Raw genomic sequence first — 11,157 nt, forward strand, 5'->3', positions numbered from 1 at the left:
GTCGGACAGGGAAGGTACTTCTGGGTTTGAGGGGGAGTTAAGGGATGGGATGAGTTGTTGGGCTTGCTGGGCCGGAGCGGGTGAAGACGGCGGAAAAGCAGAGTGAGAAGAGCTGGGCTGAGACGCAGAGTTAGGTGAGTTGGGCTGGGTAAGAGAGGGAGAAGAAATGGGCCTGGCAGAAGAGGGGGAAACGCTGGGCTGAGCAGGGGAATCAGAGTTGCTGGGTAATGTGTCCGTGTGTGGGAGAGCCGGACAGGTAGAGGGAGAACAGGAGATGGGTGGAGATGGGACAGCGCAAGAAGGTCGCCGTGGACGGCGATGAGGTGGAGTGTAGAGGTGGTGAGACGACGGTTGGGTAGAAGGAGGAGATGGGTAAGCCAGTGGGAGTGGAAAATGAGGAGAAATGGATTGGGTAGATGGTTCGAGGTTGTGAGAGCGATGGTCGGAAGAAGTGCGGAAGGGAAAAACGTTTTCATCAAACGTTACATGGCGAGACAAGATAATTTTGTTAGTGGCTAGGTCAAGGCAACGATAGCCACGATGATGAGGAGAGAAACCAAGGAAAACACATCTAGAGGACCGAGGGGAAAGCTTGTGAGGAGTGGTGGCGGACAAATTAGGATAACAAAGGCAACCAAACGTACGTAGGTGATCATACGCCGGTTGGCGTTGATAGAGAATTGACACCGGTGAGGCGAAGTGAAGCACGGCGGAAGGGAGGATGTTATGGAGATAGACGGCCATATAGAGTGAATCGGCCCAATATTTGTATGTGATAGAGGCATGGGACATGAGAGTGCGGGTGATGTCGTTAACACGACGAATCATACGCTCCGCTTTCCCATTTTGAGATGAGGTGTGAGGACAGGAGAAACGAAAGACTAAACCAGAGTTCTAAGAAAAATCATGAAAAGAAGAGTTATCAAATTCACGTCCCATATCGGATTGAAAACATTTGATATCTCGCTCAAATTGAGTGTTGCTCCAAGAATTTGGAGTGGACCTGAGATTTGAGCTTCAAGGGATACACCCATAGATAATTAGTATAGTCATCCAACAAAATAAGATAATAGCGAAAACCAGTATCAATATGTATAGGACAAGTCCATAAATCACTATGAATAATATCAAATGGAGCAGAAGTGAAAGAATTTGAGTCAGAGAAAGGAAGACGAACATGTTTACTAACTTGACAAGAATGACAAAGTTTGGTAGACTGTTGTTTATTACATTGAATTAAAGAGTGGGAACGTAAATTATTTAAAATAGCTTGTCCAGGATGACCAAGACGGCTGTGCCAGACATCATGAGAGCAGACGGTAAGAGACAGTGGTGGAGACTGAGATGATTTTGAAGTGGGCACGGCAGAAGTTGTGAGAGGATAAAGTTCCCCAGAGCTATCACAGCGAAGAAGGATCGTCCTCGAATTCAAATCTTTCACAGAAAAACCATAAGGATCAAATTCAACAGACACATGATTATCAGTTGTGAACTTTCGAACGGAAATAAGATTTTTGATAATATCAGGAACTACGAGGGTATCGTTGAGGTGAAGAGGTCGGGACGAGAGGTTTATAGAGTGGGTGCCACTAGCCATAACTGGAATAGAGTTACCGTTGCCAACCAAGATAGATTTAACATTGCTAGTGTCGAAAACAGTATGTAACGTACCTGGATCCGCGGTGATATGGGATGTCGCACCAGTGTCCATGTAGAACGTTTCATCTGGTGGTTGTAAGCTCAATGAACTGTAGGCTTCCGCAAAATCACTGGGCTGTAGTGTTTCAACTGAAGGCACAGCGTACGCTCTGATACCACGGCGACCTTCTTGCGCTGTCCCATCTCCACCCATCTCCTGTTCTCCCTCTACCTGTCCGGCTCTCCCACACACGGACACATTACCCAGCAACTCTGATTCCCCTGCTCAGCCCAGCGTTTCCCCCTCTTCTGTAGGCTCTGATACCATATTGGGTTATGGAAAACTTCCTTGCCCTCCTTGTGGGAGAAGGGACCATATATATATTATTATTAATAATCTCTATTAAAGAGAATATCCTTGGTCCGCTAAATATGGTAGAATATAATCTATTAGAGACATTTGCTGTTCAACAGAGTTGGGAACGAGGAAAGGAGCTTTGCTGAACATATAGATCCGGCAGAGAAGATTTGACAGATATTTTGCGGCAGTGACTACTCACGCAGATTTTTTCCCGACAGACCTTCGTGGGTTTTGCTCCCTTGGTAGACAGATTTTTGTACATGAGCTACTACAGTCCTATGAGCTTCTCAACCAGAAATTCATAAGAACCCCGACATAATAGTACTATAGTATCATGCCTTAGATTCGTAAGAACCCCCCGACAGCACATCTGGTATCTGGAAGAGTGATTTTTAACCAAGGAGTTGAGCTAAATAAGTGAAGTCAGAGAGGGTACGGACTACGGAGTGGTGAATTTTACAGCACAGCAGCCTGGTGCTGAACATGTTCTCGGATGCTAAGTATGCTGGGATAACAGGAGTGATCCCATAACATGTATAATCGGATAATGAATTCAGGTATCCAACTTCTAATTGTGATCAAGAAAAATGTGCAGGTATAGTTTGATCATCATAATATACACAAAATACACGTTAAAGTTCAAGCAAAAAAGTACACGAAATCACTACCGGTTCTCTTAATAGCTAATAAGAGCATTACTATCTCACATCTAAGAAGAGAAAGAAAAAGAGATGGTTCCATTTTGCTGCCTCTGTTTTGCTAGCTAACAATGAGCTAGCTTGCTAGAGTAGTATATACATAGACCTCTCACTGCTATGTGCTTGCTTCATCACTATTACGCTACTGCTAGTCCATGAACAAAGATGATGATTCTACTATAGATTGACCACTCTCATTTTCACTCCTTGTATCTGCAGTAGAAGCTCAGCTCCTGTTCAGAGAAGGAACATCCACCCGGAGAAAAAAAATACGAATACAACAAACACGTAGTGCTAGCTTGGCCATCCCGATTGTTTCAGCCTCCAAAACGGATGACTATACACGATATGTCATCTTTACTCTTCCTTTCCAACGCTTCCATTGTCAACTTTTTTGCTGCCACTTGTGGGTCTTTTACTGATTTCACTAATTCAACAGCCTCTTGATTGTTCATAACCTATACAAAACAAGAAATCTTCGTAGTTAATAGATGCAGGGATTTGCATATTCTACTGGTTTTCACTATGGAAGTAAATTAAGACAATTTACTAACCTTCCATAAGCCATCGCTTGCTAATATAACAAACTCAATAGTGGGATCTATTGGCACATGCCTGATATCCGGCTCTGAACTTAAGTGTGCCTTGAGGTTTTGATCACCAAATGCACGCGCAACTGCAAGTTGGCCATTAACACGGGGCACATCTCCTGGTATTGTAACAATAAACTAACATGTAAGGATAATGCAAAATTTCTCAGCTATTAAATGGGACAATCTCAAAGGAAAGTGTGAAAAGAATTGACGAAGTATACCAGGCAGAGTAATCACGAAGCCACCCTGCTTCTCGATTCTTTTACGTTCAGTGTGTGGTTCATGGTCCACACTCAGCTGATTAGCACAACCCCTCTCACATAATACTGCCCGCGAATCGCCTATGTTCGCCACCCACAAGTCTTTACCATCAATAACAATTGCAGTAACTGCTGTTGAGCCACCTGGACCCAATCTTGAGGCGTTTTCGAGAATGAATTTATCTGTGGAACTGTATGCACTTTTTATCGCCGCCTCAGGGTCATTCCAGAAGTTTGGCTGTAAACATGTGCAGATAGTAACAAAAATGAGTGGGAAAGGCCAGATAATCAAATAACTAGTGCGGTTAAATTTGCTTAACATTCAGAATGACCTCAATCAGTCATCCAATTTCTCAACAGCTTAAATTTAGTGTTTGTAGCAAGTGTTAGTATTGGATGTGCACAGGCTAACATCTTATCATGTCTGGCAGAATGTCACCAAAACCATGTCTTCGCCTAAAATTCTACAATTGTACATCTTGGGGATAATCCCCCGGAAAACTTGAATTGACGACAGGCTAGTTAAAGCCGAACATCTTTCACTGAAGGTCTACTACTTAATAATCATTTTAAACGGCGAACAAGGAAACAATCAAATATGAAAGCAGAGTTAGGAGAAGAGTAGAAAAGTTGTAGTTACCTCATCAAGTATGTTTTTGAAGAGGTTTTCTTTCAAATAACTAGGCACACGGTCACCAAGGTGTCCATCAAAGATAGCAAACAGCCCAAGCTCACGGTTCTTTTTAGTTTTGTATTCTGCAACATGGTAGTCCTCCATGTCATGACCTGCTTTACCTTCCACTAAGTGGAACCCATGAGCTACTCTGCTACTGGATGACTTGCTCCGCCCTTTCCCGGTATCCCCCGAAGACGAGGATGATCTAAGAAATTTCCCAGTCTGCACAAAACATCAAATCCTCAATTGTAACAACCACAAACAAAAGAAAAACAACATACAAAAATTTCACTCCAACCCAATCAATAACAAGAAAACAATAAATTTCATGGGCATATTCAACAGACTTGAACCACAAACAACATAGGAATTCTGAAGCCGCATAATAGCAAACAACTCATCTCCAAATCAAGCAAGTCAATGAAACAGAAAAATATAAGTACCTTGATGATGTTAAAGAAGTCAGACTTCTTCTTCCTGTTGGTGGTGGTGGAAGATGATGATGATGAGGTATCCATGGAAGTCCCAAACATAAGAAAAAAACCTTCTGCTTCCTATCTCAAATTAATGATTGTTATTGTTCCCAAAACCAATCTTGAAAGTATGCAAAGAAGAAGAAACAAATGAGAAAACTCAAGAGTCTGTGTGTCCAAGTAGATGAAGAAGACTTGTGTCTTCACTTTGAATTGGTCTTACAAGGTTATGAATGAATGAAGGCAAAGTTTTCTTTTAACGTGTGGACCCGTAATTTAACTAAGTCCCAATCCCCTGCATGCCCAACAACAACTGGAGATATGCACCATTTTGTGAGTCATTGCATTTGAGCTGTTAAGTGGGTGGTGGTATACCGGTGCAGACTTCAAAGAGGTTGTTCGTATTCTGTTGACTCCGTATCCCGACGACCCGACCGCGGCTTGATTTTCTCTGGAGTTCATTATTCGACCACCTTATTTTCCCGATTCAGACTGATGACTTCAAATACAAGAGTCAGTCTTCACAACTCTGTTTCGTAGGTTTTTCATCTTTGTTTTAGAACTGTATTACAGTGACATCCCTGGTATTAATTTTATTTCTTTTTGGCACATTTCATTTATTATCAATTTTCCACTTACAAGCTTACAACTACTCCTCTCTCTCATTTAATAAATAATCCCCTTTAACTGTCAAAAATAAATAAATAAAAAATAATCCCCCTTTATCATTTTTCTTGTTTGGTCATAGACGTCTTCTACGGGCCTCCTCACTTTCTTGGTGCCTTCCTTTCCTACCTAGTTCCTCTACTCCAATAATCTATAACAAGTACAAGCACAGAAATCTCTACAAAATCAATAACAAAAATAATATTTTGTTTGACTTTGCAACGTGGTGTGATGGCGATGAAACTAGAATTGGTCGGTACACATTCCATCACCATTCCCTTCCGCTACTCCACCCAAAAATTACCATCAATTAAGATTAACTAGACCAGGTTAGACTTCTGTGATAAATTTACCCGGATACTCCTTCGTTTCAGAAAGAGTGATACTTTTGATTTTTCAATTTGACATGTTTTCAAGTAAAACCGAAAAAGTAAAAGTGTTAGGGGTAGTATTAATTTGAGCTTCAAACCTCGAAGCACTGACTCCGACATAACATGATGCACATACAGAGACGCAGCAGTTGATATAAAAAATAAGGACGCGGACACATCATGACTTGCAATTTGGTTTTTCCTTCAAAGATTTTGATTGGAAAAACTTTGGGGTATAGAAGCCATAAAACTAGCACTTACTCTCTGTTAATTAGCTAGACATCCCTTTACTCTCTGCCTTTCACACATGCCCATGTTCCCATGGAGAGATGCAGTTCCTTGTAACAATCAGTTCAACAGTACTACTTGCCAAATTTCTTCTTTAGTTTCACCCTAAAACCTTCATTAGAGTCGGAAGAATGCAAGAAAAATATATAGAACAAGATTTACCCATTTACAGATCCATCATTTTGGTATAGTTGTATATTTAAGAAAGAAATAAAAAATCATGCTTGTACATACATTTAATACTTCCCACAGATGGACGATGAACATACGTATAGGACGGGAGGAAGAAAAAATGATACTTGTGTCTCATTTCATCTCATCTAGCTAATATACAAATGAGCTAGCTAGATTACTCATATGAATAGCAACCAATTGATATTTTGGACAACAAGAGTTGAGGGTAATTGTTGGATCGAGATTTTTACGGTGGTCAGGTGTTCTTCTCAAGAGCCGACAAGGCCGGTGTCAAATAGTTATTGGCTTTATCAGGCAAATGTGCCACCTGCAGCAAATCAAGAAAGACATCCCTTCTCATCAGGATTTTTGTTTGTTAAGTTGGTCGTTCCAACTTCCAACCATAAGAGGTGCATTGATATGATTCCAGCTATCAATGGCAATGACTAAATCGATTGCGAATTAAAATTGTGGTCTGGAAGCATTTCTTACCAGCTCATAGAGTTCGTTTCCTTGCTCCGCCATGTATTCATAGCAAACCTGACAACAGTCAAAAAGACACGCATTGGTACTTCAATTCACTAAATTACCTTAATTCATTGACCAAAAAGATCAGCAAACACTCACATCAAAGCTCTTATTTCTTGCTGTTGAGTCGTGCAATGCCTTCACACAAATATCAGCCACATCTGCGCAGCTTATTCCCTACAGCCATTTGTAATCCAAGGATCAATTGGTCAGTGATTCGGTGTCATATGCATTAGTGGCATTCTCCATGTAAATAAGACGGATGGAATTGTGAACCAATCTACCTGAGAAATCCGATTTCCTTGATCAAAGATAAGCGCACGTTGGCCCCCAGGTTCTTCCTGAAAAAACAAGTTCTCAAAATAACTCCAAAATGGGAAGTAACTCACTAGTATGAGTTTTTTCACTAGCTCTTGTTTGATTGACATCACTAACTAGAGCAACATCTAGGTTTAGTAACTCTAGAACTTTATGGTGGTGCATGTTGGAGTGACTGCAACATTTCAAACTCTAATTTACGCAATATCATTGATGGAAAGAAAGGTGAAGTGCTCAAAAAGGTAGATGACCTGCAAAGGACCAGGGCGTACAATTGTGTACCCAAGGCCAGATCTTCTTAACGAATCCTCTCCGGCCTGCAAAACTCGGCATTGAACACTAACTAAGAATTATATGGATATTTTACCATACAAATTTGAGCTCAGACTGTCAAATCAATTGAGCAAGATAAGTTGTGGGGAGAAAGGGACGGATAGAGGTTCAACCTTCTTTGCTTTAAGAACTTGCTCCCGTCTGCCAGGCTCAATGCCTAGTCCTGTACATGAAACCAGAATAAAATCTGTTTCTTCCCCAGTCTGCACATATTTGGCATTTATATTAATTAAGGACGGGATAATTTTTTAGAACACTCTTTGGAGTTATTTGGAGCAAAATTGAGAAACATAGACAAGTAATAGCAACAGCATTATGGAATATGAAGCATAGTCGATCTCAATAACAATATACTAGCATTGAAGCAGCAAAGATGTCCAAAAAGGTGCTAAAGATAAGAGTTTGAATGGGAGGCAGAAAACGGTTAGAAGCTTCCACTGGGAGACATCTTTAATACACAGTCAATTCTCAGGGTGCTAATAGGGACATGTGCAGGCAGAAACTGGACTTAGACATTCTAGTTTCCAGTTTAGACTACCGTTGGTTACTCAGTTGTATAAAAAGTTCATTATTTCAGTACATAGTGTATGGAGAGGTGTATATAGCCTATAAAAAGAAGTTACACGAACAAGAGAGAATTGCACTTACAGGCAATGCCTTAATGTATTCAATTATCAAGTTGAAGCTTCTTAGGTCTTGTTTGCCTCCTGCAAGTCCTTCTATAGGCCTCTGCATTCACAATAGAAGACTTTGGATCAAGAAAACGACACATTATGAATCTCAATTGTTGATATGATTAGTCATAGATGCTAATCATCTCACCATCCTTCATAAATGAATGAAAAGATTTAGAGAAGTCAATTATAGCAGTATTTAAGAACACGGGCAAACCTGTTTTCTTGGTTCAAAACGTATGGTTAAAGTATGTACAAGGAATGGGTCCAAAGGTGGATCCTCCGGATTCACTGCTCGGAAAGATGTAAACGGTACCCTGACCTGGCCAAAAATCAGATAGAGCAAAAGATCAAAAGTTAGAATGAGATTGCAGCTTTGGAATACATTGACTAGTATGATTTTTTTTCTGAGTAATGGAAAATAAAGAAGAGGAGGAAGTGTTCTTTACCCTGCAAAAGCCTACTTTTGTGCTCATTCGGGCAAAGTAAATTTTACTCTGAGATGTATCTGCTGAAGGACCAGCTTCAAGAATCAAAATAAATGATCTTCCATTTCCACCAACTGAGAGAATCAAACCATCATACCTAGACTTCCAAGCAAGATAAATCTTCATTACGTGCATCAAAAATTATGAGACGAACTCCAAGTAAATTGGCAAGAACGAGTGGAGAGGTTAAGTTTTATGGACTAGTACCTGTCAAGAGTACTACCCAATGGAAGTGAAAGCTTTTTCGACAGTTCCACATATCCCCCTCTTGTAAACACATACCCTGCAGAACAAAGACCAGAATCGTGTAAGAATACTAATCTGAGTATACATCCTCCATTGAATATATAAGGATTAGGGATTTAAAAGATTTTAATTGAGCATCTGCATTCTGCATCAAACTTATAGAGACAGACAGTGCAAGTTGTCAAAATTGTATTTGTGCAGATATTGTGGGTGAGTATCTGTTCTGATATAGCACTAGCCCCAAAGCTGATACGAGGATTATTCTGGCAGTTAGAATGAGTGAAGTTTGAGCCAAGCTAGATGTTCCTTTTTCTTTACCTGAAAAAACAGCATTTCCTGTCTCTGTGAAGTCAAACGAGGCATCCAGTCCTCCGTCATATTTGGTTGCAATCATATCTTGGAAGTATGTTCCTTGTCTAACTTCCCACCCATTTAACGATTCTTCTGATTTGAACTTAGCAATCAAGAGCTTGCTTTTACTGCTCTTTCCAGCTCGTAGCTGCGCTAGTTTATTGTTGTAATCCTGCAAATTAACCACGAGTAATTAGATTCAGCTTGTGCCTGCCCCTGAGCTAGTTTAAGTTATTAAGTAGTAGTATTGTGTTACCTGAAAGGCTTTGGAGACATTGTAGACTCCTTGATAGTCAACTCTATTTAGATCTCCAGTGATAGTCGAACGAGCAGTGGCGCAATATATGATCTTGTTGCAACCTTCCATTGCAGCATTGATGGTTGAAGATTCTCCTACATCCCCAATAACAATTTCTACGGACCTCGGAAGCATGTCTATGACTTCTTGATCCGCTCTTCGCACTAGAGCCTAATGATGATAGCAATTTCATTTATTCAATACACATGAAATCGCATATATATATATTCTAATTTGCACATTCTTTTGTTCTCAATCAAAATTTGCATACATCCTAAACTATTGCTCATTAAATGCAATTGTGAGGCACATCAAAAACTGAACTCTATAACTAGTATTACCTTGACACTGTAGCCTCTGAGCATGAGTTTACGGACAACGATCCGACCGATACGGCTAGTGGCACCAACGACAAGCACCTTTGTATTCTGTGCACCAGGAACAGAGAATTCACACATAGGAACCTCTCTAACAAGCACAGTGTCAAGATTTTCATCCGGTACGGTTCTTGAGAATTGACCCAAACCCGAGAACTTTCTCCAAACCTCATCAAAGATCTGACGAGATTTACGACCAAGACCCACTGGGTTAACATCATCAAGATTTATCAATGGATTATTATTGTTATCATCATCAACTGATGACGACGGCGAAGACTCTTCCGGTTTGACAATAGTAGTAGTATCAGTATTACTGCTGATGCTAATCTTTTTTTTCTTTTTACTTTTAGTCTTCTCCTCCGCCACTACAACCTCAACCTTACTGTTGTCACAGCATCTTGTTGTTGTTGTTGGTGGTGGTAATTGGAGATTCAAGCCGCGGTGAGTTCGTCGACATGTCGATATTCTTGTTGATGATGTATTTGCATTAGCACTGCTGAACACAGAAAATCCGAGAAATTCCGATGCAGATAACGAAGACGAAGGAGAAGACGGCGGCAACATAATATGTTAACTCTGAAACTGATATGGAGGATTGAATCCAAGGAATTGAGAAGAGATTCGATACAGTTGGAAATGGAAACTAGTTAACTAGAAAAGGGCGGGTAATTTTAGTGAATGAGCAATGTATACGTGGATTTTGGTTGTCCAATTATCCAAATTCTTTTTGATTTCGAATTGGGTTTTGTATGGTTGTGAATATGTGGCTCTTCATGATCTTAGTTTTGGATAACATTCTAAGCTTTTCCACAGTACTGGATTTATATGAAGAAGATAAAGAGTATGCATTCACAAGTGTACATATAGAGAGAGTCTTGGGACAACTAGAATTTTGTGGCACACAAAAATGAGATATCACGTTAACAACATGTAAGGAATTGGATGCTGGGTAATCCGATTCCTAAGACTGCACCCAATTTTTTGAACTGAACGGGTAAATGAGTTTTTTTTTTGTAATTAAGAATTTTAATTCCAACGAATCTAATTCCCTCAAATAATAGATTTCCATTATATTGGTCTAATACTGAATTGGATTACGGGGTAAAACCAAAGATAATTGGATTACGGGGTAAAACCAAAGATAATTGAATTATCTCAGCTGAACATGAATTTTTAAGATTTCAATCGAGTTCCTAGGAATTTTTATCCTAGGTTCTCAAACTTCCTCTCATTGGGGAGGTTGAGAATGGAACCCCTATTATAATAGCATAAATCCTAGGTCGATGTATCTAGGTTAAGTGTAGTTTTAAGCACCACTATACCTCTTGTCAAAAAAAAAAAAA

The 11,157-nt window shown here is 40.1% G+C and overlaps 2 protein-coding genes across 2 annotated transcripts; both read right to left on the reverse strand.

Annotated features, from left to right (window-relative positions):
* Nucleotides 1-2,571: 2,571 nt before the first annotated feature.
* On the reverse strand, nt 2,572-4,935 carry LOC113358674 (probable protein phosphatase 2C 44). Its single transcript, XM_026602295.1, has 5 exons — nt 4,670-4,935; nt 4,191-4,448; nt 3,512-3,788; nt 3,252-3,406; nt 2,572-3,155 (listed from the first exon to the last, which is right to left on the reverse strand). The coding sequence occupies exons 1-5, from the start codon at nt 4,757-4,759 to the stop codon at nt 3,015-3,017; spliced, it is 921 nt and encodes a 306-aa protein (XP_026458080.1). The 5' UTR covers nt 4,760-4,935; the 3' UTR covers nt 2,572-3,014.
* A 1,217-nt stretch (nt 4,936-6,152) lies between these two features.
* LOC113358673 lies at nt 6,153-10,614 on the reverse strand. The gene is made up of 13 exons (XM_026602294.1): nt 9,776-10,614; nt 9,393-9,605; nt 9,104-9,308; nt 8,747-8,822; nt 8,501-8,636; nt 8,269-8,373; nt 8,026-8,106; nt 7,491-7,580; nt 7,296-7,361; nt 7,011-7,067; nt 6,826-6,903; nt 6,691-6,738; nt 6,153-6,526 (listed from the first exon to the last, which is right to left on the reverse strand). The coding sequence occupies exons 1-13, from the start codon at nt 10,376-10,378 to the stop codon at nt 6,455-6,457; spliced, it is 1,830 nt and encodes a 609-aa protein (XP_026458079.1). The 5' UTR covers nt 10,379-10,614; the 3' UTR covers nt 6,153-6,454.
* Between the last annotated feature and the right edge of the window lie 543 nt (nt 10,615-11,157).

This window comes from Papaver somniferum, chromosome 3 (assembly GCF_003573695.1).
Source record: "Papaver somniferum cultivar HN1 chromosome 3, ASM357369v1, whole genome shotgun sequence".
NCBI classification, from domain to species: domain Eukaryota; kingdom Viridiplantae; phylum Streptophyta; class Magnoliopsida; order Ranunculales; family Papaveraceae; genus Papaver; species Papaver somniferum.

What these genes read in the sequence shown, in the direction of transcription:
- LOC113358674 (XM_026602295.1), bottom strand. Translation starts at nt 4,759, where the DNA reads ATGTTTGGGACTTCCATGGATACCTCATCATCATCATCTTCCACCACC. An exon ending in ACTTCTTTAACATCATCAAG is followed by an intron (nt 4,449 to 4,669) that starts GTACTTATATTT and finishes TGTTTTGTGCAG; the next exon opens with ACTGGGAAATTTCTTAGATC. An exon ending in CAAGCGATGGCTTATGGAAG is followed by an intron (nt 3,156 to 3,251) that starts GTTAGTAAATTG and finishes TGTTTTGTATAG; the next exon opens with GTTATGAACAATCAAGAGGC.
- LOC113358673 (XM_026602294.1), bottom strand. Translation starts at nt 10,378, where the DNA reads ATGTTGCCGCCGTCTTCTCCTTCGTCTTCGTTATCTGCATCGGAATTT. An exon ending in ATGTCTCCAAAGCCTTTCAG is followed by an intron (nt 9,309 to 9,392) that starts GTAACACAATAC and finishes GTTAATTTGCAG; the next exon opens with GATTACAACAATAAACTAGC. An exon ending in CAAAAGTAGGCTTTTGCAGG is followed by an intron (nt 8,374 to 8,500) that starts GTAAAGAACACT and finishes ATTTTTGGCCAG; the next exon opens with GTCAGGGTACCGTTTACATC.